The sequence below is a fragment of the Bos indicus x Bos taurus genome, chromosome X (genome assembly GCF_003369695.1).
Source record: "Bos indicus x Bos taurus breed Angus x Brahman F1 hybrid chromosome X, Bos_hybrid_MaternalHap_v2.0, whole genome shotgun sequence".
Lineage (NCBI taxonomy): Eukaryota > Metazoa > Chordata > Mammalia > Artiodactyla > Bovidae > Bos > Bos indicus x Bos taurus.
The window spans coordinates 13,102,643-13,128,109 of record NC_040105.1 but is presented as its reverse complement, the minus strand read 5'-3'; the positions used below and the strand labels follow the sequence as shown (position 1 = coordinate 13,128,109).

The 25,467-nt window shown below is 44.0% G+C and overlaps 1 protein-coding gene across 4 annotated transcripts in view; it reads left to right on the top strand.

Moving 5' to 3' along the window:
- The window catches only part of PIR (pirin), a 98,268-nt gene that overhangs the window by 30,677 nt on the left and 42,124 nt on the right, over positions 1-25,467 (top strand). For all 4 annotated transcript variants that reach the window (XM_027534067.1, XM_027534066.1, XM_027534065.1 and 1 more), the window contains 2 exons: positions 7,130-7,213; positions 9,697-9,903. In XM_027534067.1, coding sequence (XP_027389868.1) covers positions 7,130-7,213; positions 9,697-9,903 — 291 coding nt within the window. The remainder of the gene's footprint in view (positions 1-7,129; positions 7,214-9,696; positions 9,904-25,467) is intronic.

The following is a 25,467-nucleotide window of genomic DNA, read 5'->3' as shown; positions in this document are numbered from 1 at the left end:
ATGCTGGGAAAGATTGAAGGCAGGAGGAGAAGGGGGTGACAGAGGATGAGATGGTTGGATGGCATCATGGACTCAATTGGACATGAGTTTGAGCAAACTTTGGGAGATGGTGAAGGACAGGGAAGTCTGGCATGCTGCAGTCCATGGGGTGGCAAAGAATCAGACATGACTTAGTGACTGAACAACAACAAGAACCCTGTTAACCCGTCATCCAGATTGTTGCTGTTTTTTTGCTACCATAATAAACATTTCAAGATAGATATGTGCAGACATTTCGTATTCTTGTTGTCTCCTTAGGTTAAAATCTTTGAAGTATAGTTTTTAAATTCTTAATCCATTTGGAACACATTTCTGTACTGGAGTGGGTAGCCATTCCCTTCTCCAAGGGATCTTCCCAACCCAGGGATCAAACCCAGGTCTCCCACATTGCAGGTGGATTCTTTACCAGCTGAGCCACAAGGGAAGCCCAAGAATACTGGAGTGCGTAGCCTACCCCTTCTCCAGCAGATCTTCCCAACCCAGGAATCGAACTGGGGTCTCCTGCATTGCAGGTGGATTCTTTACCAACTGAGCTATCAGAGAATCCCTTTCTGTATATAGTGGGGGCTTACTCTCTTTTTGCTGAGAAATAAAATACTGCCTGCCGTATCCATAAACAAAGGATGTCACAGTCATCAGGATTGTGGCTATCTCTGCTGGTGAGCTGGTGAACCCTGAGGAAACTCAAGAAGTAAAGAATATATGCCATCTAGCAGCCATCAGGGGGCTTCCCATGTGGCTCAGTGGTAAAGAACCCACCTGCCAATGCAGGAGATGCATGTTGGATCCCTAGATCAGGAAGATCACCTGGAGAAGGAAATGACAACCCACTCCAGTATTCTTGCTTGGGAAATCCCATGGACAGAGGAGTCTGATGGGCTACAGTCCATGAGATCGCAAGAGTCAGACACGACTTAGTGACTAAACCACTACCACCACCAGCAGCCGTCAGACTGCAGCCACTCCCTATGGTGAGCCCTGAGGAAACTCAGGATACGAAAACATAGGATACTGGCCCCGAATAGCTGAGGTGCATATCAAAGGAATGATTTCAGTGAACTTAGACTCTTGCATCTTCCCATACACAAAAAAACACTAAATTCCTTAACTTGAGATATCTAGTTTTCTTTGATTGATGGTTATCTTTTGTTCCTACTACCTGCGCTTTGTTGCACAGCTCCTATAACTAGCTCCCCCTTTGCTGCCTCAGAGCAGTTCTCGTAGGGTTCCTTGAGATGCTGCTTCCCAGGCTGGAAGTCCTAAAAATGTCTGCCAAATAAAATATAACTCTCAACTTGTAGCTTGTGAATATTTTTTTAGTTGACATTTCATATAGTCAGTCTCTTGTTCCAATAATACGATTTATTGGAAAATGCATCCCTTGGCCCCCTGATTTGAAATTGCTGTGATTATATGTTGATTTCTCTTACAGATGAGTCTCCTTTATTCCTGCGTCAGTGTTGCATTGTTGCCATTATGATCACAAGTTCCCAAGCAGGGGTTTTAGACTTAAAATCTAATCAGAGTTCTCCCGAGAAATAGAACCAATTGGATACACAAAGACCATGTAAGAGGCAATTTATTATAGGAATTGGCTCACATGATTAAGGAAGGTGGGCAAATCTCACAGTCTGCCATCTACAAGTTGGCCCTGGTCCAAGGGACTGACTGCTGATGTAAGTCCCAGAATTCAAAGACTGAAAACCTGGAGTTTTGATGTCTGAGGGCAGGAGAAGATAGGCATCTCAGCTGAATAAGCGAGAGCATGAACTCACCCTCCCTCCACCTTTTGTTCTGTTCGAGCCCTCAAAGCATTGGATGTACCCACCCACACTGGTGATGGTGGAACATGTGTCTTCAGTCTGCTGAGTCAAATGCTAATCTCATCCAGAAGCACCTTCACAGACGCTCCCGGACATAATGTTTTACCTACTATCTGAGCATCCCTTAGCCCAGTCAAGTTGACAACATAAAATTAACCACCACAGTCTAGATCCTCTAGTTTCTGTAGCCATCTGCCTGTCGCCTGCTGAGATAAAGGTCACTGCCAAGGCAGTCCTGTACACAGTATATACCCAATGACATTGTTCTGCAGGATGACACATGAAGAGTCCTCATGTCACCCAGCTTGATTTTCACTGTTGTAAGTGCTCTACAAATACTTGTTTTCAAGATCCAGCACTCAATAAAATTTACTCCAGAAGAGCTGGGTTTATTATAAGGCTGCAGTGTAAGATTTCAACAGCATGACAGTAGCAGGTCTTAAATTGCCCTTAAATTGGGAGTTTGAAGAGACAGAATAAATAATGGCCTGTTTTCCCAGCCTGGATTCTGAACGATTTCAGATGAAAGAGTAAGAAAGATAGATAGCAGACAAAAATAGACCTTTATTTCCAATAAAGATGATCCTGTCAAATGAGGCTTATGTCTGCAGGCAGCTGGGCTTCCGAGTGAAGTGAAGTGAAATGAAGTCGCTCAGTTGTGTCCGACTCTTTGCAACCCCATGGCCTGTACCAGGCTCCTCTGTCAATGGGATTTTCCAGGCAGTAGTCCTGGAGTGGATTGCTATTTCCTTCTCCAGGGGATCTTCCCAACCCAGGGATCGAACCCGGGTCTCCTGCATTGTAGACAGATGCTTTACTGTCTGAGCCACCAGGGAAGCTTCCAAATACCACACGTGAAACTGAGGCAAACTCTGTTCCGATCTCACTGGATGTGCTGGAGCTGGTCCTTCTCATAGAGGTGAAGAGCGAAAGAGGACCCTGGCCTTCTGTGGGCAGGCTGATTCCCAAAGAGGAAGGGGAGAGGCAGGGTTCAGTATAGGAGAGCAGTTTCTTTTAAGTCGACCAATCAGATCAAGCTGTTCCCTTCCAACCTTGGAGGGGTGGGCGAGCTGCAGCAAGAATTAAGGAGTGTTAAGTCCATGGGTGGAGAAGGCAATGGCACCCCACTCCAGTACTCTTGCCTGGAAAATCCCATGGATTGAGGAGCCTGGAAGGCTGCAGTCCATGGGGTAGCTAGGAGTTGGACACGACTGAGCGACTTCACTATCACTTTTCTCTTTCATGCATTGGAGAGGGGAATGGCAACCCACTCCAGTGTTCTTGCCTGGAGAATCCCAGGGACAGGGGAGCCTGGTGGGTTGCTGTCCATGGGGTCGCACAGAGTCGGACACGACTGAAGCGACTTAGCAGCAGCAGCAGCAGCAGCAAGTCCATGGGGTCACAAAGAGTCGGACACCATTGAGCGACTGAGTAACTGAACTGAATTGAATATTAATGGAGTACCCTCCGTGGGGAGGGAGATACATCACAAAGGGCAGTGGAGGTTTTCCCTAACACTTTGTGGAAGGCCCTGCCTTGCTTATGGAGCAGGGATTGCATGATAAAGGAGGCCAAGATCGTGGCTGAACTAAACATTCGTTAAGTGCTGTACTTGGTTTTATTTTGTGGCCCCCTTCTTGTCTCTCTAGGCTTATCTCTTGCCATTCCTGTTCCTTGAATGAGAGATGATCTTCTTTACTTCTTGTTCTTCACGTATGCTGGAACACACTCCTGGCCCACCTTCACTGTCATCTTTTTTGTCTGGCTTACTCCCATCCCTCCTTAGGCTTCACTTCCTCTGAGAAACTTTATCTGGCACCCAAATGTGAGCTAAATCCTTCCTGTGCTCCTCACAGTAAATCCTTCCAATGATTACTCAGGACTGATTTCCTTTAGGATTGACTGGTTGAATCTCCTTGCAGTCCAAGGGACTCTCAAGAGTCTTCTCCAACACCACAGTTCAAAAGCATCAATTCTTCAGCACTCAGCCTTCTTTATGGCCCAACTCTCACATCCATACATGACTACTGGAAAAACCACAGCTTTGACTCTATGGATCTTTGTTGGTAAAGTGATATCTCTGCTTTTTAATACACCCTCTAAGTTTGTCATAGCTTTTCTTTCAAGGAAGTGTCTTTTAATTTCATGGCTGCAGTCACCATCTGCAGTAATTTTGGAGCCCAAGAAAATACAAGTCTCTCACTGTTTCCATTGTTTCCCCATCTATTTGCCATGAAGTGATGGGACCAGATGCCATGATCTTCATTTTTTTGAATGTTGAGTTTTAAGCCAACTTTTTCACTCTCCTCTTTCACTTTCATCATGAGGCTCTTTAGTTCCTCTTTACTTTCTGCCATAAGGGTGGTATCATCTGCATATCTGAGGTTATTGATATTTCTCCTGGCAATCTTAATTCCAGCTTGTGCTTCATCTAGCCCAACATTTCACATGATGTACTCTGTGTATAAGTTAAATAGCAGGGTGACAATATACAGCCTTGACATACTCCTTTCCCAATTTGAAACCAATCCATTGTTCCATGTCTGGTTCTGACTGTTGCTTCTTGATGTGCATACAGATTTCTCAGGAGGCAGGTCAGGTGGTCTGGTATTCCTATCTCTTGAAGAATTTCCCACGTTTGTTGTGATCCACACAGTCAAAAGTTTTAGCATAGTCAATGAAGCAGAAACAAAAAGAATTCTCTTGCTTTTTTTTTTATGATCCAATGGATGTTAGCTATTTGATCTCTTGATTCCTCTGCCTTTTCTAAATCCAGCTGGAACGTCTAGAAGTTCTCAGTTTATGTACTGTTGAAGATTAGGTCTACTTTTTATGCCTTAGGATAAAGCAAAAACATAGACTACAAAAAAAAAAACCTGGCCTAGATATGTATAATGGGTTCTTGTATGGAGGAGGAAATAATTTTTGTGTAAAATAGTGGTGTCTGATGTATATGCTGAGACCTTTGTAAATATTTTTCTTCTCTTACCTCTTGGGTATATTTTTTTTGTTTTTCTTCTTAAAATGTAGTATTTTTACTCTGTTTCTTTTTGTAGTTTTAGAGAGTTGTAATTTGTTGGTAAAAAGTATTATCTGTTTTTAAGTACTGGTTCAAATTGCTGTATTTTGTGGACTGGGTCTTTGAGCAAAAATTAGATCTGGGTTACATAATTACAAGAGATGTTGGGATTTTAATTGCAGATGACATTTTTGGTTTCGTTTGTTTAAATAATGGTTAAAGAGAATTTTGAAATAAAACTTCCAACATTAAAAGGATAAACACATTGAACTTTAAAACAAGTGTTCAGTTTAGTTCAGTTCAGTCGCTCAGTCGTGTCCGACTCTTTGCGACCCCATGAACTGCAGCACGCCAGGCCTCCCTGTCCATCACCATCTCCCGGAGTTCACTCAAACTCACATCCATCGAGTCGGTGATGCCATCCAGCCATCTCATCCTCTGATGTCTCCTTTTCCTCCTGCCCGCAATCCCTCCCAGCATCAGAGCCTTTTCCAATGAGTCAACTTTTCGCATGAGGTGGCTAAAGTACTGGAGTTTCAGCTTTAGCATCATTCCTTTCAAAGAAATCCCAGGGCTGATCTCCTTCAGAATGGACTGGTTGGTTCTCCTTGCAGTCCAAGGGACTCTCAAGAGTCTTCTCCAACACCACAGTTCAAAAGCATCAATTCTTCGGCGCTCACCTTTCTTCACAGTCCAACTCTCACATCCATACATGACCACTGGAAAAACCATAGCCTTGACTAGACGGACCTTTGTTGGCAAAGTAATATCTCTGCTTTTCAATATGCTATCTAGGTTGGTCATAACTTTTCTTCCAAGGAGTAAGCGTCTTTTAATTTCATGGCTGCAGTCACCATCTGCAGTGATTTTGGAGCCCCAAAAAATAAAGTCTGACACTGTTTCCCCATCTGTTTCCCATGAAGTGATGGGATCAGATGCCATGCATAGCTATAATATGAAAACTTTGTCCAGTAATACAAATGATCAGAGTTGTCATCCATAAGCCAGAAGCAGGGAGCCACACGTGGTTTGCAGATAAACATGGTTTGGCAGATACCTTTAAGAACTGTTGAGGCTCATTGGTATTTCTTGTTGGCATTACAGGTGAATTTCATAAGTGTATACAAAATAAGCAAAATGGAAAGTTGAATCTAAATAGAGTTGTACAGAGAGGGCCCCAACCTCAACATACACGTGATGTTTTAAGCCTTTAGTATTAAATTGTATATTTCAAATGTTACCATGTCCTTGGGGTAGTGTAAAATCCTTTCTAAGTATTTTGTGCCTTTTTCATCTTTGTTAGTTAGGATAATCACAGTAGTTTTTTAAATATGAATTTTAGAGATGCTTGATTTTTTCCTTTTAGTGAAATCATGAACTAAGACGGGCTTGATTTTCTTGTGCAGTTTAAAATTGGTGCCATCTCATTTTGCCCAGAGATACCATGATTGCAGAGGCTCCCAGGAAGGTTTTGCTCTCCACACAAAATGCCTACCATAGATGGATGCCGATATCCAGGTTTATTTATCAAGATCAGTGTTATCAAGTGAAACTTTCTATAAAGATGGAAATGCCTTATCATCTGCACTGTCCTACTATGGTGGCCACTAGTAGGGCTGTTGTGTGACTCAAATTGTCACTAGTACAGTTGAGGACCTGAATCTTACATTTTGTTTAATGTTAATTACTTTAAACTTAGCCACTTGTGGCTAGTGGCTCCCCTGACGGACAATTCAGAATTTCAGCATGGACAGTGCTTTTAGATTTAATACAGACACGCCTCTGGAAAGTCAACTTGCATTTCTGTGAAATCATTTGACATATCTTGCCAGCATGTATTGAACAATTTTGTGGGTGTGCGTGCCTGGTCCTCTGGATTTCTCCAGTCACCTTGTAGAGGAAGGTGTGGAGGTCTGATATCTGTCCTCCCACACACCTCTGTCAGCATGGTCTTGGTAACAGGGTTCCTGCTGTCTCAGTGGGAGCTTCCTCTCTTGACTCTGAGCTCTGGAGCCCCTCTCACTCAGCCAGGGGCTCTGCTTGCTCACGGCTGCTTCTGCCTGGAGGAAGGGGCTCCCAATTGAAATTCTCTCAAAGATGTTGCCTGGCCTAGCAGGGCCCTGTCAACTGAGGTCCATCCCCTCAGCTCACCTGGCAAGTTTTCCTAAACACATTTTTAATGGAAAAAGTGAACAACTCTTCACAGCTCTCCAACACCTACTTTTTCTTCTGTTCCACCCCCCCAAAGGTATCTTACCTCCTGGAAGGGGGCAGCATGGCCCATGAAGACTTCTGCGGACACGCTGGTCAGTTGAACCCAGGAGACCTGCAGGTATGGCCAAGACGAGGAATGGCCGATGGTTCATAGTCTTTGGCTGTTGCTGATGACCCCACCCACATCTGGTACCTTCTCACGTCCCTGCTCTGTCTGTTATGTCCTGGACTTCTCCCTTCCTATGGCTCCTTGCACTCCATCTGAAAACTTGTGCAGGGCTCTTGTGTTCTTCTCTCATGCTTCCCTAAACCCCCCACAGTCATTTTTTAGCTCTTACCTAAGTCTTTCTTATGTTTCTCGAAAGAGTAATCATGAGTCACGGTCTCAGCTGCCTTCTCTTCCACCCTATCTTCCACTCATTGAAGTCAAGGTTGGCCTCTCAGCACTGCCCCCAAACCTTTCCTGAAGCTGTCCAGGTCCTGGTCACTCACAATGTCCCAGTTGCCACATTCACTGCTCCAGTTTCTGTCCTCATCTTTCTAGATCTCTCTGCTGTCTTTGAGACAGTTTTCTATCTTCCAGTTCATTTTCAGGGTAGGTATTGTCACTTAAGAATATGACCCAAGCCCTGCCACCATACAAGTCCTGTCAGACACATGTTACAGGTAAAATTCCCAGGGAATGCTTGGGTCATTTTTGCCAGTTTTTATAAGCCTGGACTCTATATCGGGTACTTTCTGGGATTATTTATGTATTTTGTGGGATGACAGCTGAAAATATTTGAATTGTGGCATTTCAGTGAACACGAGATTGAAAGTGAAAGTCGTTCAGTCCTGTCCAACTCTTTGTGACCCCATTGACTATACAGTGCTTGGAGTTCTCCAGGCCAGAATACTGGAGTGGATAGCTCTTTCCCTTCTCAAGCAGATCTTCTCAACCCAGGAATCGAACTGGGGTTTCCTGCATTGCAGGAGGATTCTTTACCAACTGAGCTATCAGGGAATTAGATGTGAGAGTTGGAGTATAAAGAAAGCTGAGCACCAAAGAATTGAGGCTTTTGAAATATGGTGTTGGAGAAGACTCTTTGACAGTCCCTTGGACTGCAAGGAGATCCAACCAGTCCATCCTAAAGGAAATCAGTCCTGAATATTCACTGGAAGGACTGATGCTGAAGCTGAAACTCCGATACTTTGGCCCCCTGATGCGAAGAACTGACTCATTGGAAAAGACCCTGATGCTGGGAAAGATTAAAGGCAGGAGGAGAAGGGGACGACAGAGGATGAGATGGTTGGATGGCATCACTGATGCGATGGACAGGACTTGAGTAGGCTCTGGGACTTGGTGATGGACAGGGGAGCCTGGCGTGCTGCAGTCCATGGGGTCACAAAGAGTCAGACATGACTGAGTGACTGAACTGAACTGAACTGAGATTGAAAGTCAGAAAAGCAAAAGGGCAAAGAGTCATGGCCCAAAAGTCAACAGTAACATCTCACCAGAGCAGAACATAAAGTGTAGCTCTGACTGGCTGTGACCCCAGAAGTGGGTTCTTCCACCCTCCATGCAGGAGTTCTAATGTACCTTGGCGTGGATCCCAGCAGGATTGAGCCTCAGGTGCCCACAGATGCAACCTGCTCATTAACCCCCTCTTTGGGTTTCTCCCTTGTCTGGCTTGCTCTTCCTTTCTTTCTGCAACACTTTCTAGATGAAGTCCCTGCACTGGAGACCTGTCTCAGGATCTTCTGCGGGAGAAGCCAAGCTGAGACAGACAGGAGACCTACCTGTTGTTTTCTAGCTCTTCATCTCCAGATCCTGAGCTTGGCATCTGGGGCTGGCCCCTCATATGCTCCTACTAACTAAGAAGGAAATGAATGCATGCAAGATCTGCACAGCAGTGGAGGCAGTAACTTTCTCCAGGTAGTGATGACTCCGTTAACAGAGTCGAGCCAACTGACTCAAGTCAGCTGTCTGGGGTGTGGTGGAGTCTGTGGGCCTCCACATGTACCATGCGCCCGTCCTCCATCCTGCCCTGGGCATGGCCCTCTGCCCAGGGAAGGGCCTCTCCCAAGGTGGTGCTCCCTCCTGCTGCGTGGCCCACATTTGAGGGTTTGTTGATGTGGGGATAGAAGAGCCTCCATCTGGGACAATTCTAAAGTTTCATCCAATTCCAGAGCTCCCTGCTGGATCAGCTGAGGCTTCCACTGTAGCTGCATTGGTGATTGGCTTCTCTTCGTGCCCCTTCCTGCTTTTCTCACTGATTAAGATGCATCTCCTGAGAGCCCTCCCCAGTTTACCCTCTGCCTGCAACTTCCCATCTCAGAGGGCAACCTGAGACTCAGAGATGCCAAAGAGGGGGTTCTTCCAGCTCTGTGAATGCCCGAGCTGATGCTTTGATTTCACACTCCGAGACATGGGATGCGTTTGGAAAACCAGAAAGGGCCCCAGCAGTTGTCACTGTCGTTTTGTTATTCCTCATGGTGCCTGGGGACTTGGAAAGCAGCACTTGTAAGGTGCCTGGCTTAGTTACTGGGGTGTAATCGTCCCACCTGCCAGCTCATTACAGGCCAGGTCACACTTCCTTCTTGTCGCTCTGGTATTTGCAGTGGATGACCGCGGGCCAGGGCATCATGCATGCCGAGATGCCTTGCTCAGAGGAGCCAGTCCACGGCCTACAACTGTGGGTTAATTTGAGGAGCTCACAGAAGATGGTGAAGCCTCGGTACCAGGAACTGAAAAGTGACGAAATTCCTAAACCCAGTCAAGATGGCGTGACCGTTGCTGTTATTTCTGGAGAAGCCCTGGGAATCAAGGTAAGCCACGCCATGGGGTGTTTGTGAAAGCTGAGGTGCGTGGCGACATGACCCTGGACCACTCTGGGTCTGCAACTCTCACTGAGTTTTTCACAGTTCCCGTCTCATGGAATGGACTTGCTTCAGAGGTGTCAGAGTAAGTGCATGCTAAGGGAACCTGGAAGTTTTTTGCCATGTGCTAACCCTTAGAGTTAGGAAAATTATAGGAAAGCAAGCTCATGTAAAAAATTCAGTAAAAAAGCAGTTTTCAAGATTCATCTTAACATGTGTGCAGATTGGGTCTGTTTCCTTTCATTTATAGTATAGTCTTAGATTAGAACAGTGCGTTTCAGAAACTAAATCCAAAACTGACTCTGCTCCCTGAAGATATATTTAAATTATTTGTGCTCAACTTAGTAAGGACATATATTGCTACATCATAGAAAGGGTTTTTTTAAATTGACTTGAACATTTATTTAATCCATTTATGTCTTATTGTTGTTGTTCAGTCCCTCAGTTGTGTCCAGCTCTTTGTGACCCCACGGACTGCAGCACACCAGGCTTCCCTGTCCCTCACCATCTCCCGGAGTTTGCTCAAACTTATGTCCATTGAGTTGGTGATGCCATCCAACTCATCTCATTCTCTGTCATCCCCTTCTCCTCCTGCAAAGCCCTTTATGTCTTATACATTCTTCTTAACTGAGACTTTATATTTCGCTTCTGGGTCCCACCTTTTAATCAAATGAGATCAATTTCAGCTAAATTTCATGGACAGATGTTGGTACGGAAAGGGTATGGTCAGGACTGCGTTAGTTGCATACCGGCTTCCCGGGAGCCTGGGTTCCTAGGTACTGAGCTAGGTCGTGTGGTCTCTTAGGTGAGGTTCCACAGAGGCAGACCCAGAGGTGAGCACTCCTCCGGCAGTGGTTTTAAAGGGAGTGTCCCTTGGGGAACAGAAACAGGAACCCGGACAGGAAAGGGAAGGTAGCCGAGCAAGGGTGTCATCTCAGGCAGAGTCCCAAAGAGGACTCGGACTCGGGAGGATCAGTCTGCCCCACCCCGGGCAAGGGAGCCGGGCTTTCGTGCTCCCTTTCCCCAAGTTATTACTTACAGCCATTGGTTTGGGGTGGGTGGCACAGAAATGGTTAAAAAGGATGGAAAGGGGGATCTGGGAGAGGCTGAGACCTCCAGTTCCCCGCTTGCTACCTGTTGTCTATTTTCAGTTGTCTGTTAACCTGTTCAGTTGGCATCAACATATGGGGACCCACTTTGCAATTCTTTGTGCAACCAGCCCTTAAAGCTATTTTAAATGCTAATTTAAATAAATTTTGTTTATATGCACCCACAGGGATGGCGGCTGGGCAGTGGGATGCACCTCGTGGTTAGCAAGTTGGTCGTGATTATTGGTGAGGACTTACTGGTTTTTATATTTCCTGCGCTGCAACCGCAGTTCTTTCCTGTCCTGCGTCCTTACCATGTTTCCAGTGCAAATAGAAGTGATTGAGGAAAAGCATATCAAACTTCACTCCCTATGAAGCATTGATAACTGACTGCTGCCTGTGCCCTGGCAGGCCTCTGGCTTCACTTTGCAGTTGAAAAAGTTGCCCTTCATTGTGTTTCTGTGACCCATTCGTACGTTGCCAAGCATTTGGGCAGCACCCTTCTCAGCTGTGCATCCAGGGTTTCCTTCTCTTCAGCTCTACAGAGAGATCTTTACAGGTACAAGGCAGAGCACATGGAGGGTCTAAGAGAGCCGAATTGGTGCAGAGGAGATGCCCTTCACTCCATTTCCCAAAGTTTTCATTCTGTGTTTTCAGGACTCCAGGGATGGGCCTTCTGGGGATCCTGAGGCCGATGGTAAAGGTCAAAGGATTTCCCTCTCTCTGTTTCAACCAAAGCACAAGGCTTTGCCCAGTCACGTGTATTGGAATTGTCTTTAAGGTTTCTCTTACCAAAAAAGTGGAGCTATCTGAAGCTGAAAAGAGAAGTTAGACAACTGATTTAATAGATAATCAAAGCTAGCAACATCATGAATCCTTAGTGTTTACAACTGCTTCTCATTTACAGAAAATATAATGCAGTGTTAATGTCAGAGCTGGTTCCAGTTATAGGCAGAAGGACATTTTAAAGCACTTCCAAGCAGCAGACCGCCTGGTCTTGCAATCCCAACCAAGAATTAGAGACCAGAAGTAATGTTTTAACTTAGTGAAATAATGTCTTGGTAGCTGCTGGCCTCTCTTTTTCCCTTTGTCAAGTAAAATCTCTGAAGTGAATTACATTCTCCTAAATAAGTGATCAATCTTTATTATGAGAACATTTGAATAAAGGAGTCTTGAAAGCCTGGGCAGCATTCATCTGGACTCTGAGAGGCAGTGTGGTGCTATGGTTAGTGGCATGGACTCTGGAGACATAGACGACCTGGATTAGAATCCCCACCATGAACCAGCTGTGTGGCTTATGGCAAACTGCTGAACTTGTGTGTGCTCCATTGTTCTCACCTGTAACACATGGTTGCTGTGAGGATTAAGTGATTTTTTAATACTCAAAAGTTTCATACTGAAAAGTTTAAAAGTGAGTTTTAATACTCAAAGTGTCAAAATGGCATCAGACGTGTTGTAAGCACCACGTAAATGGTAGCTGTTTTATTATTATTTTGATTACTTTGTGTTAACTTGGGCAGAAGCTTGGCTGAGGTTTCTGTGTGTGGTCTATGCTAAAAGGACTTGCTGGGATTTGGGAAAAGTCTTTAACCTGCTCTGAGGAAAAGACACTAGCATGAATCCTTGTACACACGGAAGGCTCTTGACCATTTCATTCTGGGTCTCATAAGAAATGTCGTTTTGCACACTTGAAGCCTTAGTATCTGCTTACAAAGGAATGATTGGATCTTTAAAAGCCTAGATCTACCATAAAAACAAACTGAAGGTTGTTTTGCATCAGGAAGATAATTTGAAGTTAGATCATGAGATGAGGCTGAGAACATACCTTTCAGGAGACTGATATGCTTATAACCAACCAAGAGTCACCAACAGTTCCCTTCCCAACAACTTAAATATCTAGAAAATGGAATTAGTGACCATTTCAGTGCTTCTCCAGTTTTAATATTCACCTGGGTTTCTCAGGGCTCTTGTTAAAATGCAGATTCTGATTTAGCAGAGCTGGGTGATGCCTGAGAATCTCCATTTCTAACTGGCTCCCAGGTGATGCTGATGCTGTGGTCTGGGGACCATGGTTTGTAACATGTGTGACACCCCCTGAGATCCAAGACACAGGAGTTTACTTATCAAAAGGGACAGTTTGGTTAGGTGCCTATAGAAGATATTATGGTCCAGCTCTGTGGCTTTTGGCAAATCTTTTAACCTTTCTGGACTTCAGTCCCCACAGCCACAGAAGCCATGAGGGAGTCTGTTGCAGAATGCTGGAAGCTTTTGCAAGCAGTACAACTGACCTTGTCCTAATCCCAAAGGTAGATGTGTCCCTGTTTTCCCAGTTATATGTGTCTGAGCATTTCCTCAGCTCTTGAGAAGCCATGGCCAATTTGGAGGAAGATTCTGCCAGGAGAGCATCATCTGAAGTGAAGGCTGAAAGGGGGAAAAGATAAAAATGGGATACTTTGAATAGTTTCCGTCGCTTCTGGAAGGTCAAAAATCACATGTTCATTTCATGAGAGTATGAAATTCTCCAAACTCCATTCCATCTGTATCAGGCAGCCAATCAGGAATATTTATTGCCAGTTCTCTCTGGAACGTGATTCTTTCCCCAACAAATGCCTCTTCTTGCCTCCTGCTGTTTAAAATTCTGTTGTGTCAGAAGCAAATGTTAAGGAGGCCTCAGCCCCACCAGGGTCAGAAAAAGGCGATCTGGAGCCAGGCTACTGAGTTCAAGGCCAGTTCCACCACTGACTGCCTTTAGTGAAGTCATGTAAGCTTGCTGGGCCTCCGTTTTCTTATCTGTAAAATGGAGATTGTTATAATGACTCAGAGGGTCCTTGGGAGGATTAACTTGGTTAATACGGGTAAAAAACTTAAACCAATCCCTGGTGTAGAGTAAGGCCTCTAGAAGTGGTTGCTGCTTTTACTTCTTTGCAGAAGCTTTGTGTAGCATTCACGTGGCCTACAGACATAACAAGAAGAAGCTTCCTTCTGATGAGCAGACTGTATATTCATGTATTGGATAACCAGACCTTTTAAAAATTCACTTTTCAAAAGAATTTGCCAAACATCTCATGTAATTTGCTCAAATCTTGTTTACCACTGTGCCCCCAGCACCTGAAACAGTGCCTGATACATACAAGGCAATCAGTAAATACTTGCCGGGTGCAGAAGTGAAATTAAAATGTAAATGAACACTGGATTGCGAGAAACAAGGGTAAAGTATAAGATCGACAATGTAGGGATTAAGAATGACTGCAGTAAGCTTAATTCAAGCTAACTAAAAAAGTTGAGAGAACAATAAAAGTAGCTAAATTCTAGTTTCCAATGAAATAAACTATTTAAGGAGTTCGGAAGCAGGGAAGTAAAAACCAGATTGATTTTTTTCCCTTTAAATATGAATTTTGGGCTGTTCTGCAAGACAAAGATTGTTTCCTGCAGGTTTCTTAAATTCAAGCAGTGATAATGATCAATGAGCAGAGGTTTGGAGGTTCATGGTTCCCTTTGGGGGTCCACAGACAGGTGTTTCATTGCTTGCAGTAACATCTCTCCTTTGTGTTTCAGGGCATGGCTTGACACGGAGTTGTGATGTACTTACTGGGTTTCAGTGCATCCCTGTGGGCTCTCTGACTTCTGGGCCCCAGTTTAGCCCTGGCCGGCACTGGGAGACCTCATGTCCCTTGGGCCAAAAAACAGCCTGCTCACTAATTAGCCCATGTTATGGGCTGGCACGTGATCTGTAACCAAGCCTGTGATTGTCACCTCTGATTCGAAGAGCTGAGGGTGTCCCCAGGCTGTGGCAGTCCACTGGTGACCACACATGCCTTTTCCTAGACCAGAACTAGAGAGAAACCGCTGCCCACCATACTACTTGCCAGCTTTTGTTTTCATCTGGGAAACTCCAAGGGCACAAAGTTATTTGCAACACTTTATCATCAATCTAGAATTTCACCAGTCTCCCCTTTACCTTAATTTGATTAAAAAATATCTAGTTTATGTAGCTTTCGAGGAAATAATTTTATAGCTTGTCCAAATGTCAGTGGGTTTTGGGCGATAACACTGGGCAGTAAACTTAGAACATTTTTACATTGTTTCCATTTAGCTCTTTCAGGGGAAATGTGAATTTTTAAAAATTGGATTGGCAGTGTGAAATAGATCTTGCCGACTTCAGAGTTGGCACCAGATTCTCAGCTCGCCTCCCCCCTAGCCTTTGTGAGCTACCTTCTGTTCCCTTGGTGATGAGGGGAAAGCTGACCCCCTCCCACGGGAGGCCTCTCTTTCCCAAGCCCAGAACAACAACTTCTCAAGGCAGCATTTAAAAATCAATAAATCTTGTAAGCAGGTAGCACAGGAATTCTTCTTTTTTTCTTTGAAGTATTCCAGCAAGTTCATGACAAAGAAGACTGGCTAATCTCCCAGTAGGGGAGGTTGCAAGTGGGGCGGTGGGTTTTTGACAAAGGGATCTGGGTAACAGGGTCCAGCTGGCTCGAGAGCAAACAGGGAAAACAACACTTGCTCAGAAAGGACTCCTCTCTTCCAAAGGCCTCTCTGTTAATTGCTTTTATTTCTACATCAGCAGAGCACTCTTAAAACTGGACATTAAAAAAAAATTCCCTTTGGGTTGGAGGGAGATTAAGGATGAATCTGAGACTTTTCTCAGTATGTCTTTTTATTTTTAATTTTGAAAGATGTAAATATTTACATATTTAAAACAAGTTAAACCAGAAGGAAAAAAACCCCCAAACCTTAAAACCAAGCAGAAACAAATGAAGAACCTAAAAATTTGTGTAAAGATCTCAGACCACACAGAGAAAAATACTTATTTTAAGGGATTTTAAACACAGTTTTCTGGGTGTACAGTTTGAGTGGGGTATACTCTAAAGGCAAAAGCATAAAAAGTTTTAAGCTTCATTTTGTATTTGTATTGTTAATGTTGGCATTACAATTTTAAAATGGTCCTGTACATATTAAGAAACAAAACAAATGAGTAAGTTTGTTAACATTTTTAGGAATTAGGATTTTTCAGTATAAGAAAAATAGGTACAAATATAAAAGAGCTTATAAAAATACTGTGTTATTCAATGTTATATTACATACTAAATATTTTTTTAATGGATGGCCATTATCTCTAAGAGGCAATTTATGGAAACCTAATATAATTTGATCATTGTAGGCATTTAAGATTTTTAATGATGCAGTTTTGTCTTACTTTCTGACAACAGTTTCCTTTTCCTCTGGGTTTTATTTCCATTGCTTTCTCTTGTATGGTCCATGTTTAATTAGATGCTATGAGGAATGGTTTTTTAAAAAGTTCTTCCTAACAAATTCACAAGCACCTAAATAACTTTAGGCTGAATTTTCATTTTCAGATTTTAAATAAATATTTTAATGAGTGAGTGTGGGGAGAGTAATGAGTGAGTGTGGGGAGAGAGGAAAGGAAATACCACACCAGGCAGAGAGCCTCCTGGTCTCCCTTTGACACAGGACAAGGGGGAAACAGAGCAGTTCAGGGAAAAATTACTGTCAAGTGTGAAGCCCCATAGAAATGTGGAGAGAAGTTTACCATTTCCATCTGCTCGCTAGTCATCATCGAGGTCCAACCCAGGTCCCCTCTACTTTAGTGAAGCCTTCTTAGCTGCCATAGGTCTATGCAGCCATCATGTCTTCATCATTCAGGGGATTTTGGGACTGACTGTTACATTTAATTCACAGGTCCCATTTTTTTATGAGTTCTGTTCATTCAGTCATCAGATGCCTGCTGTTTGTACAGTACACAGTGCCCTGGAGCTACGATGTGAATAAGATACAGCGGGTCCTCAAATAAGGTCACTGTCTAGCTGGGGGGAGAAACAGGCCAGCATCAGAAGTCGCATGTGATACAAGAAATGCTAAAACAGCAATGTGTACAACTTCCATGGTAGTCTGGAGGACAGAGAAGTAATTTTGCTTGTGTGGATGGAGAGAGAAAAGGAAAGAAAGAAAAGCGAGAGGGCAGGGGTCCTGTCTTGTAATGGCTTATAGAAAAGACTTGGATGCTAGGGGTGCACTGGTTTTGGGGGGAATCTTGATGGGAGGCTGGATAGGCAACCAGAAGCAGCCAGATCCTGGTGCAGTTGCAACAGGGCAAGAGGAGACTATGTGAGACATTGGAAGAAAGGAAACGCAAACCCAAGACCCGGATTTTACCTGAGGTTGACCTTGGTTGTATATATATTCCTGCATCCCTCTCTCCCAGGGTTTTTCAGTAGCGTAGTTTGAGGGTAAGGTCGGGTGGGGTGCTGTGTGCAGCCCTGTCTCATCTCACATTTCACAAAGCCCTTCATTCTGTAGGACCCGCCCCATCACTGGCCCAGTAGCCCAAGCAGATGACCAGCCTTGTTGCACAGACAAGTGCCAATCTTGGTTCTGATTGAGTGTTGAGACCAGGCTCAGTTAGGTCTGTTAGTCTTGTTCAGTAAATAGGAAGACACCAGAGAACTTGTCCGAAGTTGGCAGCTGTAGTTGGCATTTCACTTGCAGTTAGGAATGTTCAAATAAACAGTGGTCAGGATCTGTTCACATCAGCTCTACGGAAGGCTGCTCTTGCCTAGGGCAGCCCATTCACCCCAGAAATACCATTCTTGGTGTGCACGAAGGGTGCCAGATGTTCTTATTCCTTTAAGATGTCCCTGCCAACCTAGTCACTTAGCAAGAACATTCCAGTGGTGTCAACAAGCTCTCTTCTGCCAATAAATGAATTATGAATAAGTGTACTTTTAAACCAAAAGTTATTTCTTGAACCATCCATACATTGTTGGCCATTACTAATGAGGGTTACAAATTAGTAAGGGATTTAGACTAAGGGCATAATGAAAGCTCTAATAAGCAAGTATCACCTTCAGTAAAGGTGAGCAGACACTTTCCCTGTCATTAGAATCATTTCTCTGGCAGTCAAGGCTTGTCCTTTTGGGATATAAGAAGTCTTTTCCCAGAACACAGTACAGAGTATTTCTAACCACAGTGAAGGAAAACAGGACAGCTTCAGAGGTTCTTGCCTATTGCATTAAAAACTGAGTTCTTGTGGATCTAAATGAAGTGGATATTGGTATTTTAAAAACTGGTACTGGCATATATAAAGCTACACCATTGAGAGCCACAAACACCAGACTTTATTTTGACCAAAGCACAAATCCTTGGGATCATGTGGCTTTTGAACAGTTTGAGCAAAGTCACACTAAAATGTGATGAGTAAATTCGGTGTCAGGTAGAATTCTGATTACTTGAAGCTTCATTAAGAATTCTGTGGTCAGGTATAGGTACTCCAAGAGAAATAAGAATTAAAAGTGTTCAGCTTTAATGGGCTCTAAATCATGGATGGGGATGACTCTGTAAAAGAGGAGCATGTGTGGTCTTCAAGCCAGAGGGAATCCTCTTCATCATTCATTGCAGACCATGGGCTATTGCACATACTCTTAATAAAACAAGATAAGGAAATGGTCAGATCCCACCATTCCTGGAAGGACTCCTGTACTGGTCATTGGGAGATTAGGAGCGTTTTTCAGGAAGGTATTTATGCCACCATAGTTCAGTGTGGTACTGAGGGCCATCTTTGTGTAAGACCCTGTGAAGATGTGAGGGAAAAGAGGAAAGATATCAGGGAGCTGGAAGGGCACAGGGGAAGGACAGACATATTCACTGCTAGCATGAGTATACTCTGCTGGGTCACCAGGCTAGTACATATGACGGGTTTAGGGGAAGGCAGAACAGACAGGAGACTCGGCCCAGTCTGGAAGGGACAGAAACAGCAGGCCTGAATCTCGGAGCCAACTGGCCTGGCAAAGAAGGATGGAAAGAATCTAGATAGTACGAAGGAGACAGCGGGAGTGAAAGTAATGCTGTTCACACCTGTCAGATAGTGGGAGTGAAAGTAATGCTGTTCACACCTGTCAGATAGCGGGAGTGAAAGTAATGCTGTTCACACCTGTCAGTGGCCAGTGGAATAACAATGCTTTGAGGAGGCCTTCAAAACGTATGCCCATTGTTTTACGCATGAAAATGGTTAATCGTTTTTATCATGTGAAGCTTTTCTTGTAACGTGGTAATTTCTCTCTCTCTTTTTAACTTGTCAATGTCATTCTCTAATGTCTTTAACTATGAATGTATCAAAGATGTTTCACCTGGCATAATTGCTCTTCTGCCCGCTCTGCCTTTTCTCTCCCTCTCTGCATGATCAAAACCAAAACAGTGTAAAATTTCAAAGATACAGTACATTCACATCACTGTCTGTAGGAGCCATCCACGTGGAGACTGGAGGGGTTCCATTTGAAACACAGCATGGATTGAGTAAGCTCCAGGTTCAATAAAGAATAAAATAATGTTAATTTCCTTCTTTTTCATAAAACTGTAAGCCCCTCATGAAGCCCCCTTGCTCTCTTTGCTTCCATGTAGATGATTATTTTTTAACATTATGGAAGGAAACCATGATGGCCCCAAATTTTCTTTCCTGGTCCAACTATGAATAGCAATTGGAAAAATTTAAATGCTTCATTTGGAAGGAAACCATTTTGAAACCCAGAACAAGGCCCTTCTTTCCCACCACCTTCAGACCCCTGCCTCTGGCCAGTTTTCCTCACATGCCTGGCTGTGGCTGCTCAGCTTGTCAGGAGTCAGTACCCATCTACATCTTTGTCTGCCTTGGAGACTTTGAGTGTCTCTGAGTAACTGTGGGCACTTGGCTGGTGGATTTTCCCTGCATCAGGTAGTGATTTAAGGCCATATGTTACTGATTAGTCCAAAAGAAGTTTTGAGTGAGAGTTCCTGGTGACTGTGATTAAATGTTTTCATAGGTTTTAACTGACAAGAGTCCGTCAACCAGACAAAAGCAGCAGAGAGGACTTAGAATTGGGCAGAAGTCAGATGTAGGGAGTTGAGGTGCAGGAGAAGACCAGAAGATCAACCTCCTTCCCATCCCAAGCTCGGAATGAATTGCAAGGTAGACTCGGAGAAGTCGGCTGGGTGAAGGTCCAAATAGCATCTTTGTGCGTGTGTGTGTGCTCAGTCGCTTCAGTCGTGTCCAGTTTTTTGCGACCCCATGGACTGTAGCCTGCCAGGCTCCACTGTCCATGGGATTCTCCAGGCAAAAATACTGAAGTGGGTAGCCATGCCCTCCTCCATGGAATCTTTCTGACCCAGGGATTGAACCTGGATCTCCTGCATTGCAGGCGGATTCTTTACCACTGAACCACCAGGGAAACCCAATACCATCTTTATTACTGGAGAAGAGCAAGTGACCTGTGTCTGAGACCTTGGGGGCTTCCTACTACTTCCCTACTTTGTTATATGTGTCTAGGCAGAGCTGGACAATCATAGACATCCTTTTCAGAGGCAGACTTATTATCTCATGGCAGAAGGAGAGAGAGAGGAAAGAAAAAAGGAAAAGCCCAGAAGGGTGTGAGCTGAGCATGTGTACTTCCTCAAGTTACCCTCATCAAGAGGGTACCATCCTTCCCCCTCCCCTCCACCCCCAGGGATGAGTAAGGAGGGCAAAGAGCAGCTGGCAGTTGCCTCCTGGGGACATCAGGGAAGGGTCTGGAGGCTCCCACCACATTCCCCAGTGTTTCATTCTGTTAGCCTATTGGATTTGACACTTAGCAATGAGTGCCCCCCTCAGGGAAGGAGAGGAGAAATTTATCAGCCTGGACCTCCTCCCACCAAAACGAACTTCTGCGTCTGGGATAAGCTGGGCTAACCAGAAAATTTTGAAATGGGCGCAGAGAGTCTTTCTTAACATCAAGGTATATCACATATTCTAGGCTGCACATTGACTCCCTATCTTATTTCCCTGTTGAAAATATATGCAGCCAGGTTGAGTGGTGTATAAGAAGCCCGAGTGATAGCATAAGAAATATCTAGATGTTAAAATGTCCCAAATTTGAACAGATCCCATCATCAAATCTCTAAGAAGAAAGTCAGATTCTGATCTAAAACTCCTTGCCTTTACAAACCAAATCAAAAGAAATTATAATTAAAAATTCCATTCTAAATAAAATCCCAAAGGCCTTTCACCCAATTTAAATTCTGCTCTGCTTCAGTAGAACATGGATTTTCTTTTTCTTTATAAGCACAGTAGCCCGGGTTGCCCTCCTGGACTTGATGTGGCTCCATCAGGACTGCTAAACTTAAATTCATTCTGTCCAGTGCTCATTTGTTTTAAAAAATGTCCCTAAAACAATAGGACATACATTTACTGTAACACCAGGCCTGGTTCCATGAGACCTTGTTGCACAAGCAAATCTCCAAGCTCTAGAGCAGTTACATCTGCAGAAAACTGATGTATGTGATCAGGCCAGAGCATCAGCATAGTTGGGAGAATGAAGCCATGTATCCATAGTCTTCCATTCTTCGAGGTGAGACATTTGTGCCTTCTTGAGAAGTCAGATGCTTGTGTTGGTGGCAACTCTGGACAGCAGCTCTTAAGAACATCCTCCAGCCAACTGTTGAAGTCAGAGAAGAATATGAAAAGGTAATCCTCTAACCAATGCATAGAAAAATGTCTTTTCTAATAATCTACCACTTTACACTCTATAAGTTGATAAAAATCAAGTGCTGACAAGGATAGGAAGAAACAGAAACTCATGTATGGTAGGCGAGTGTGACTATTCCTTGTGGAAGAATGTTAATAATTTGACTGAGAGCCACTGGGGTGATGGGGTTGGACCAGGGAATGATGGAGCAAAAATACAAAATAAGAGGGGTTTTCATGGCTTTGTGTGATCAGGTGCCGTGACCACTTGCATTACGTGTGCCCACAGTGCGGGTGTGGGGGTGCGTGTGATGGGGAGAGAGAGAAGGAGAGATGGATTGATTTGTGTCCAGCAACAGCTTTCAACTTGTTTAGTGTAGGTGATCTCCTGTGTGGGCGATTTAGGGATTCTAGGATGTCCTCACTCATGCCAAAACATCTCGGCTACATTATCTAGACTGTACCATTATCGAGCCAATCCTTTGACAGTATGATAGATTGAAAAGAGCATGGACTGTGGGGTCAAGCAAACCTGGGTCTGCCTTTTAGTTCCATTGTTTGATCCCCTGTGATCTTAGGAAAATTTGCTTTTGCACCTTCATTTCCTTATCTGCCAAATAGGGACATTAAGATGTAGTCGTTGAATTATTTGCATGGTATATAATGTGCCTAACCACAGAAAGAGTAATTCATAAATATTCGTTCCCCTTTCCCTTATCTGTCTCACTTTCTGTTCTCACATTCCCTTTTTATCATTAGGCTTTATGGACAGCAAATCTCTAGACCTTCTTGGGATGAGAAATGAAAATGGCTGACATCTTTTTCAGGCTTAAAAAGTACTATATTCAAAGTCAGAGTTGTCCAATAAAAATATAATGGAAGCCACATGTCATTTAAAATTTTCAGTAGATGCACTCAAAAAGGAAAAATAAGCAGCTGAAGTTAATTTTGGCAATATACTTTAGTCCGTTACCTAAAATATTGTCCTTTCAATATACTGCTAAGTCACTTCAGTCGTGTCCGACTCCGTGCGACCCCACAGACGGCAGCTCACCAGGCTCCCCGGTCCCTGGGATTCTCCAGGCAAGAACACTGGAGTAGGTTGCCATTTCCTTCTCCAATGCATGAAAGTGAAAAGTGAAAGTGAAGTCGCTCAGTTGTATCTGATTCTTAGCGACCCCATGGACTGCAGCCTACCAGGCTTCTCCATCCATGGGATTTTCCAGGCAAGAGTACTGGAGTGGGGTGCCATTGCCTTCTCCGTGTCCTTTCAATATATAACTAATATAAAATTATAATGAGATTTCTGTTGTGCTAACTCTTTGAAATCCCAGTTTGTCTTTTTTTTTTTTTTTTTTAACACAGCACATCTTGATTCATGCTCACCACATTTCCTGTGCTCAGTAGCCACATGTGGGTGGTGGCAACAGTGTTGCTCAGTGAGGCTCAGAGTATTTTACATGTATTAGTTATTTTTCTTCCTGATTTTACCTGGGTTCTCTGGAAAACAGAGCCTAGGCAGGTCTCATGTGCAGACCCAGGGCGGTGGGAGTGAGGGAGACAGGAAGCAAAACAGATGCTTGGTGACACAGGAGGCCTGTTCAGAAAACTGTAGCTCAGAACTTTCTAATGAAGGAAGAAAGAGGAAGAATTGTTCCATCATCTTACATCTTTCATCCCTCTTTGGCCAAAGTCTGCCCCAAGGATGCTAATTCCCTGCCCTTCCAGACTGTCCCCAGGCCCTTCCACGCACCCCATCCAGCAGCTTGGATCTTCATTCCAGTCTAGGTGTGGAGGTCTGTCAGGCCAGACTCTGTAGCTACTGTAGTTCCCACCCCTGTGGGGGCGATGGAAGCCATTCGGAACTTGACAGTCAACCAGGAGGGGCTGAGGTAGCTGGAGGTGTCAACACTGGCAGCAGCCATGGCACCCAGGGGCATCTCCGTAAGTGGCCAAGGCCTCAGAAGCCAGTGAAGCTGAGGGACTCTGAGGAGAGACATAAAATGTGTCCAGTCAAATTCTCATAACAGCCTGATGAGAGAAGGACCCAGGGCATCATGAGATGGTCAACTCACCCAGGGTTATGCATCTAGGGAGTGACAGAACTGGCCTTCTAACTGGATGTCTGGCTCCCAACCTTGTGCTCCTAACCACAGACTTACATAGATCCTTAGCAATTCAGCACAACCCAACAGAAATCAGATTTTCTCCTGAGAGTGGGTTTCTTTTCCATGGGAACTTTCAAGACAGAGAGTGCGTAAGAGGAGAGATGGATGTTAAAGAGGGAATTCTTGACTCATCCCTCATCTTGCTAAGGAGCTAACCACTTCCTCCTCACCCAGGAATTATGAACAGTCCCCTGCCCTGGATGGGGATAAGTACTGACCCCTTCCCTAGGTCTCTGGCCCTTCAGCAGCCTTGTCAACTCTTCAGGTTCTCAGAACTATTGCTGAATAGTAGGGAACTTCCTCTCTCCTTGTTTCTGGGTAGATGGGAGGCCCTATTTGATACTTTGGAGCCTTTGAAGACTTTCTTCATTCAGATGGGTTGGTGTAGTAAGTTTGGGGGTTGATCAAGGAAGAGACATGTTCCTGAGAGGTTATTGTGAGGTATTAAGATGTGAATGAAGTTCTTAGTGCAGCATGAGTCTAGAATTCCTGACAATATGAGATGCTTTTCAGAACCAGGCAAGACCTACTCTTCCTGTGGTTTCTGGCACTTGGGTTTGAGTCATAATGTCTGGCAGCAATAGATATGATAGAGCAGCTGTCCACCTCCGTCACGTTGTAGATGAGGATGCAGTAACTTAACTGGGCAAAAGTCATACGGCTCCATGTGGAAGGAACCTAGACCCAAACTCAGGTCTGCCCCATTTTTTTTGCACAGTAGGTCTGCCTTTATCATACCCTTCAGCCATTATACATAAACTTGCCGAGTGTGTCTCTCTCCAGTTTGGGAATGCCTCAGCTCATTTTCATGGAGGAAAGCTTCAGAATGAGCCTCCATCTTCTATGTTCACCAGAAGGGTATCTTCAGACACTTGTCTTCAGACACTGCGATTATGTCAGAACATCTTGCAAGCGATTATGTGGGAGAAGCCCTGTGCCATAGTTAATTCCCCCTTAGACCTACAGTCAAAGCTTCATGTCCACAATGTGGTCTGTCTCCAGAGCTCTATGAGATCGTATGTTTGCCAGATAGTTTCCCATGTCGATGTACTTTCTCAGAAGAACTCTTAAAGCCTCTTAGTAAATACCAAGCGTAACTAATAGAGACTAAAAGCATTATAAAGCTCTGTCAGGGATATTCTAGCATTGATTAATAGATTTGCTGACTTAGCCTTGAAAAACATTACCCATGGATGGGAGATAAGCAATAGGAAGTTTCCCTGTTGGCATATTTAGGGGCCATTTGTGATTTTATTGTTCTGTAGCCTTTGTAGGATTATGGATGGATTATTCATCTAAGAGATGGGCATTTGTTCTTTCTCTGTTTTTTATTTTCCAAAAAATTTTAGAATGTCTGTAACCCAATTTTGTGCAAAGATGCTGACTCAAAGAGTGAAGAAATCAAAGACTGCTTTCACAATGAACATGTCTCTGATTAAATTTTGGGACCTTGAGTCCTGTCAGCATCTTTGTTTCCTTCCTCTTTAGCTCTTCTCTCCTCATGACCCCTCTCCCAAACACAAGGTAAGAAGGGGAGGGACTCGACTGTTCCTACTGATGAAAATGCTTCTTGAAAAAGGATGCTCTTGAGACTAGACTGTAGAATAACTTGGCTATATCTACAAAGGCTGCTCAGCTGGACAGCTTGATGGTCGAGATTTTCTGTAAACCTGTATTATTGATAAAAGTTAAAAATGTGGTTTGACCCTCTCTAACTATCACCCTATACAGAGTCATTGGCATTTTGCCCACGAGTTCCTTGTCT